The sequence below is a fragment of the Macrobrachium nipponense genome, chromosome 4 (assembly GCF_015104395.2).
Source record: "Macrobrachium nipponense isolate FS-2020 chromosome 4, ASM1510439v2, whole genome shotgun sequence".
NCBI classification, from domain to species: Eukaryota; Metazoa; Arthropoda; class Malacostraca; order Decapoda; family Palaemonidae; genus Macrobrachium; species Macrobrachium nipponense.
In genome coordinates, this window is record NC_061100.1 from 116,646,604 (window position 1) to 116,653,962 (window position 7,359).

At 44.4% G+C, this 7,359-nt stretch overlaps 1 protein-coding gene across 5 annotated transcripts in view; it reads left to right on the forward strand.

Moving 5' to 3' along the window:
* Positions 1-7,359, forward strand: part of LOC135211084 (ankyrin repeat and SAM domain-containing protein 3-like) — a 172,153-nt gene that overhangs the window by 67,748 nt on the left and 97,046 nt on the right. For all 5 annotated transcript variants that reach the window (XM_064244153.1, XM_064244155.1, XM_064244156.1 and 2 more), the window contains exon 4: positions 1,129-1,250. In XM_064244153.1, coding sequence (XP_064100223.1) covers positions 1,129-1,250 — 122 coding nt within the window. The remainder of the gene's footprint in view (positions 1-1,128; positions 1,251-7,359) is intronic.

A 7,359-nucleotide genomic window follows, 5' to 3' on the forward strand; every position in this document is an offset into this window, starting at 1 on the left:
ATTATGTATGTACGTGGCATCTAAATCTTGTTTGTTGTGTTCACTTGCAATTTATGAAAAGCTATGTATTCTCTCTCTCTCTCTCTCTCTCTCTCTCTCTCTCTCTCTCTCTCTCTCTCTCTCTCTCTCTCTCTCTCTCTCTCTCTCTCTCTCTCTCACAATCATGGGTTGATTTTCATACCTTAAAGAACTTGGCATGTGTCTCCTTGTTTCTGTAAATTGCTCATATTCATTGTAAGAATTTTATATACAGTACATGATAATATCCTTCAATGGATATATGTACTGTATGTATATGTAATTAATATAACTGATAATCAGTATATTAGTGCATTACATATTTACCAAAGGTGTCAACTAGTGACTTACAACAGCCCCTAAGCTCTAGTAACCGAAGTTTTGTATGAGATGGTGTTAAGATCTCATAAATTTTGTGTGCTATACAAAATAGATAACAATATACTATTGCTGTAATACACCTTTAAAAATTCCTGTGCACACACACGCACACATACATTTGAATGAAATGTTTATAAGATTTGTATTGTGGAGGTACCAAAATGCAGTACAAAATGGTAACTACTTGATCAGTGTAAAGTGAATATGTGTATATACATACATGTATGTGTGTATGTGTATTTACACATATGCATCACTGCTGTAAATGTGCTTGCCCTTCTCTTTCTCTAGGGGATATTCTTTATAAAAAAAAAATGTAAGTCCAGCCCATTTAAGCAGTTTTTGCATTGTTCATAGATGAGAGACAAACAGACAGAGTGGTAAATAATTTTAATGTTGTGTTTATACATTTTACATACAGTGTACTGCACATTGTTGTTTTTTTTGTATACAGTTATGCTCAGTGCTCTGTGCTGTGCAGAAGCATTGTGTACAGCACTGTGTAGTAAGAAAATAGAGAAAATAGGGTACAAATTGCTGTTTTGCGCCTGGAGTGTAATTTCATGATATCTGGAAATTTCCAAGATCTGTCAGGGCTTGGATGTATTAGTCCAGAAAAATGAGGGATTACTGGAATTTTTTGCAATTCTTAATTCAAGAAATAAATAATGTCTTAAAATGTTTGTTAAACAGTTTATGTTGAAGTTGTCATTCGTATGTAAATTTCAGGCTGGAAGTATCCTGGAGACTCGTGATAATCGTGATTGGACAGCTTTATTTCATGCAGTTTGTACTGGGTATCACAATGTTGTTGCACTGTTACTGAAGTATAGAGTTAACCTCAATTCCTGGTAAGTTTTTGTTATATTATTATTATTATTATTATTATTATTATTATTATTATTATTATTATTATTATTTTGTTCCTACACAATATACAAAGCCTTGGTCCTTTACATAAGGAATTACTTTCGGCGTAGCTGGAATTACAGCCGTTGAATTCTTGAACAAGGTAGTTAGGCAGTAACTACTGTGTGACAGGCGGGTAGGCAAGCCTGCCTGGATGTAAATGGTCCACTTTGCTTTTGGCCGTCTTCCGATGAAGACGTGTGTTTGTGAGCTCCGGCTGATTGGTTGTTGATCTTTTTTCTCGGTGGGATCTTTTTGGTTTATTTTTGTTTTTCAAATAAATATGTATATACGGTGTTTGATATTAATATTAAATTCAATTAATATACAACCCACTTTTTGTGATAGCCTTTATAGCCGCCTCTCTACTTGTGTTAAGAGTCGGCGGCAAAGGTATGCCAACATATTATTTACATTCTTTCGCCCTTTAACTCGAGGACTAGATATGTATTTAACGTGAGGATGAAACATGTATTTAACGTGAGTGATATTGATCCTTTAACGAGACGTATTCATCCGAAAATTACGCTTACGCTTGGGAATTACCAAGGGAAACTTCAAAGGTTTGTCCTTGTTTTTTTTTTTTGTTATTTCTCTTCTCCTTCATCCTTTCACTTACTATCGGATGAAGGTAGAAGAAGGGGTGTGTGGTGTTTATGTTTGGGGGATCTCCTCTCACTTCGGAGGGCGGTGCCCTTGGATGCGTGAGGATTATCCCTATTACTTTAATCATTTTTTCCTTATTTTACAGACTAACAGTGGTGATTGTGTTTACAGCAGTATTGATTGGATAGCTCTTTGTATTGGTTATCCTAACCTTGGAATTGTACCTGTGACTCATGGCATGTTGTGATACCGATCCTCGAGTGTGTGTACTGATCCCCTGCTGATAATCATATACATTTACCACTACTACCCTGGAGTTATGTCACTGGACAAAGCTTTCGCGGTGCCCTGTGATGTTTATCTGTTCCTGATGGTAGAAGTCTAGCAGAATTTGGAGGAAATCAAAGAGGAAGAGAGCTTATCAAGTGTCGTCATCCTCCTTGTCGAGATCATATTTTCATGTCTCTACCCCTTCAACTTTTAAGGGTCTGTCTTGCTCCGGTGAGACAGGTGGGTCTTCTGCTGGTCCTTCTGTTCCTCCGGGAACGGGGCCCGTCTTTCCTTCCTCAGGGAAGAAGACGGGGACCATGGAGGTACCAACCACCGCTGGTACCTCCTCTCCCGGCTCCAGAGGTTCCATATCCGGACCGGGAACCATTTTGGCCGCTCGCTTGCGAGCGCCACCGAGTGTATGGTCACCTACGGGTGGCCATGCAGTCAAGGTCCAGACTGCTGAGTAGGCTCACCGTATCAGGACCCAGGTACGGAGCGGAGGGATGGTAAGAGTCGCTCAGGTGACTCTCGCCAGACCGGCAATCGCTCTCGCAGCGATCGTCTGGTACCCAGGGTTGACGTGATGTTCCCGCGGGTCTGTGCACGCAGAGACTGGTGGAGGAGGCCCATCCAGGCCTCTTTTAATTATTCTTTTTTTCAGAGAGGTTTCAGCCTCAATGAGGACTTGGAACAGTCGGAGGACGGTATCGGCTGTCTCCTGTCAGGTGCACACTCGGCCTCACCCAGACGACAGTCGCGTTCGCGCGACCGACCAGTCTCGGTGCTGGCAGACGCTTTGCCTGCCAGGTAGGAGTTTCGTAACCCTCCGCGAGGAAGCGTTCTCTCCACTGCTGCTCCCGCAGGTCCCTCTGGACAGGTGTAGTTGGGCCATGTTGCTACCACAACTGCCCCCACTCCGTGGAGGACCTGTCGGTTGTCCTGAGGAAACTGGCGAAGAGGAAGTCCAGGAAGAAGAGGAAGGCGTCGTCGTCTTTTCTGTCGTCTTCTTCTGCCGCCTCTTCCCCTTCAACTTCCTAGGCCCCCCAGCTGAGGAAGAAGAAGGTCACCTTCTTCAGTTTTGGGACCAAACAGATCTTACACTCAAGTGTTGGAGGAGATCGTGGGGGCTGGCAAGGACGATGACGCTTCCTAGACTAACGGAGTGACCATCACCGCTGTTCACGTGACGGTCCCGCTGGACCATGCATGCAGAAACCGGTGTGGGCTCCCCCTTCGATCCTCTTGAGAAGTTTCGACCTCAACGAGTACTGGGACGCGTCGGAGGATGGTATCAGCCCTCTCCTGTCAGGTGCACGCTCAGCCCCACCCAGATGATGGTCACAGTGGCGGCAGAAGTTTCGCCTACAGTATGAGTTTCGTAATCCTCCTCGGGAAAACGTTTTCTCCAGACGGTAATGTTTTCCTAGACTCGGAGCAGCCATCACCGCAGGTTGATGGCTGCCCGTAACTTGCTTCTCTGTTTGCTAGTTCCGCTGGCAAGGTGAGCGAGAGCATCCAATTTTCCTTCCCCATTCCCTCTCTTCCTATGGCTGCGACAGGAATGGGAGGGATCCTGCAGAGTGTTCTCCGTAGGATTCCACGTTGGGGACTGCGTTCCTTAGGGACCTTTGGGTCCTACTGGACATAAGTCCCCGTTGTTGAGGAAGTATCTTGCCTATTCCTCCTCAATTTCTACGGGAGTCGGGAGGACCACCACCCGATGATCGTCTGATGAAATTCAGGTTGGGGGGTGGGTTTCGCCAAGCGCTTAAAATTCTTCTGAGTTTCTAGCACACTCTTGAGTGTTTTGGTCTTATACGATCTACAAACACTCGGGCGAAACCACGGTCCAGAGAGGGCGAGATGAGAATCCTGGATTATTGTTACTTCGATAATTGGGAATCTTGCCGAATGCTCGAATTTCTGGAATTTCTAGTGTTCGAAGGAAGTATGGCTGCTGAAGGAAGAATATCTCGGGAGGGGCTCAACCTGGATGGACCTGACAGTCCATTGCCTCTGAAGGCGGTCAACCCCAGGATAGAGAAGAACGGGCAATAAGAGTCAATCCTCCTCTCTTTTTTTTTTTTTTACTTTATTTCTTGGTTATACTAGAATTAAACAAGGAAATAAGAGGAATTCGGTGGAGTTTACTTCTCAGAAGTCGAACCCGAGAGACTATGTTTTTGGTTACCGAACTTATGTCAATCCATTCAGGATGGATAGCACTGAGAGTTTGAATGCCTCTCCAGTGCTACTGTTTTGGGAACATCCAGTTCAGCTTGAACTAATCGTCTTCAGTATCCTGTTATCACCATAGAAGTCTTCCTTTGGGAAAACTTCACCTTTGCTCTCTACATTAGAGAATGAAGGAGGTCGGCTTCCAGTCCTTATTCTTGTTCCTGGAATGGAAGAGAATTTAGGCTGGAGGTCTATGTACAGGAACCTACAAATATACTACATATATTTCCCTCGCGACATGCTTCTGTTATCAGTTGAATTGTCCGAGGTGTAGGCACATACTGTAGTTAACTCTATGGGTTGTGACCAAGACGAATAGTATCTTCTTAATTGAACTACAACTCGGGACTGCCTTGCAAGCCTCCCAAGAGTTACCAGTTTCGATTTTGAGATACTTGTAGTATTGTTTACAACAACAACAACACCACAGCGTTTGCATTCACTGAAATCCGTTTCGGTTAAAATGCAAATGCTCGAACGTATTTTCTTGCGCTCGGTGGTTCTAGCCGAACGCATTCCTTCTTGGAATGGATTACCTTGCAACTCAGGATGACAAGTGAACGAGAGCTAGCAGTGTACAGGCTGCCTGCCAGCCCTGCCTGCCGCAGCCAGTACTAACTGGCTCTCCGAGATAGTTCGGTCGGCTATTGTCTCTTGTCCTCTGCTATGATTGACTACCAAATCGAATCTCTGCCGGGTAATCACATACTTAGGTCTCTGGTTGGCTGGAATTCTCGCATACGTGTATGACCATCTCTACTGCGTCGCCTTTAGCTGTTGCAAAAATTTTCAGACCGAGCTATCTCACTAGACTCGTTATCATCTTTCTATTTACCTCACGGTAACAGAAGTCTGTAGCCTAGTCTTCCACTTCATCGCACCTGCCTGCTGCGATGATGCAGAATGACTTCTTCAGACATCTGAGTTTGTCTTCTAAATACATCTCGTAATTTGTAGGTGTGCAATTATTCTTTGTTCACCCCGAATTGTAGATGAATAACGGAAGACTTCGCCTGTTCCCCACCCTGCCAGTTCTATTTCCAAGTAATAGAAATGTCCTCCCTGATCCAGCCCATGAGAAGCAGTTCTTCAGGCAGTACAATCCCTGTGTTTTCATTACTGAAAAGCGCTCCGCTTTCATTGCGAACTCCGACTTCTCACCAAACAGCAATGAAGTAGCGGTTAAGCATTTTCAGTCCTCTGTAAAACAACAGGGATTAAAGCCGTCTTCACTGTTTGGTGTCATCGACGGGACTTTTTCAACGTTCAGAAACTGGAGAGTTAACTTCTCTCGATTCAGCTGTGAAGACGTAGGTCTGCATTCAACTTAGTCTTTCATTGGCATATAGTATTGTTTCTCCTTAGTTGAAATTCGACTGCTATGAGAAGGCAATTGACTTTCGTCTGATGGGCGCATGCCTTGAGAGAATCATCATCTCGTCTTCCAACATCGGTGGCAAACAAGATAGACGATTTGTATGGTTTCTCAGCGTAACCCTTCAGAAGGTGAGTGTCGCGTGAATACGTCTTGGATGCAGGACTGCTTGCCTCACACCGAGCGCAGTCAGTTGGCAGCTGTTGAAGAGTCCGAGACTGTCACGAGCTACGCTGAGGACTTTGTATTGGTTGATCCAGATCAGTCATTACTTTGTCCTATTGGCGTGTTCCTGTACCCATAAGGATCGACACCCACCATGGAGCGTCGGTGTCTTTATCCGCTGCGGAATATTACGAGACTGAGAGACTTCGCTGCAGGTGGATAGTCCAGTGGATGGGTACTTGTCATCACTCCGAAAAATATGTCGGACAGGAAAATAGATAAGGTCATTGCGACCATATCTATCTTTCCCTTCTGGCCTGCCCACATGTCCTTGGAACCTCATTTCCTTGGACCAGTGGTGAATGCTTGCAGGTTGTGTTTGCTTACCCAGCTCCTTCAAGAGGACAAGTTGCATCTCGCCTATGGTGTGCAGTTGTAGAGGTAAGGATGCGAGAGGGACTGGCCCCTCCACCTTCCACACCTCGTCCTTCCACTCCTCTTCCTTCAGGTTGAGGATAGGACTCGAACTTACACTGGCTGGTCGGACGATTGATGCAGTAACTTATACATAAGCATCCTTTTTATGTTTCTTATCAGAATCATAGAAGCAATCCCACTCCTTCCCCTAGCAAGGGGAAGAAGGAGACTGACAATAATGCAAACCCTTCCCAGAACTTTGCATTAATGTCTCCGACTCCAAATATTCTTCACAGCCCATTGTCGGATGAGTTACGATTCCTCACTCATTTCGAAAATGCCCAGAAGTCTGACTCTTGATCATGCAGCTCCTATACTCCGATCAAGTTGTCAGAGTCAGGGCACTCCTCCTCGCTCTTACGATGAGGAGGAGTAGCCTAGGTGTGTAGAACTCCAGTCAGTTCTAGAGGCTCACTCAGATTCCTCCCACTAATCATGGAGTCTTCCTTATGTAAAGGACCGAGGGTTTGTATGTCGTGTAGGAACAAATCACAATTTTCGGAAGTTGTATTTTTCCTAACTATACAAACCTGAGGTCCTTTACATACATGCCCACCTCATGCCACCCCTAAATTTGAACCTGGGCTGAAAGGCAAATTGGAATGTTTACATCTGGGCAGGCTAGCCTACCCGCCTGCCATACGGTAGTTACTGCCTAACCACCTTGTTCAAGAATTTAACGGCCGTAATTCCAGCTACGCCGAAAGTAATTCCTTATGTAAAGGACCCCAGGTTTGTATAGTTAGGAAAAATACAATTTACTTGTTCGATTCTCCTTCTCAAGGAATCAAGCAAGTTCTCGAAAGCTGTAGTTTTTATGTATATTTCTAATATATAGTTATATCTGTACACCATTGTGGATTCCTTCACTATTAGTATTATATTATTATATTTCCCAGCGTTAATGTGCAGAAAAT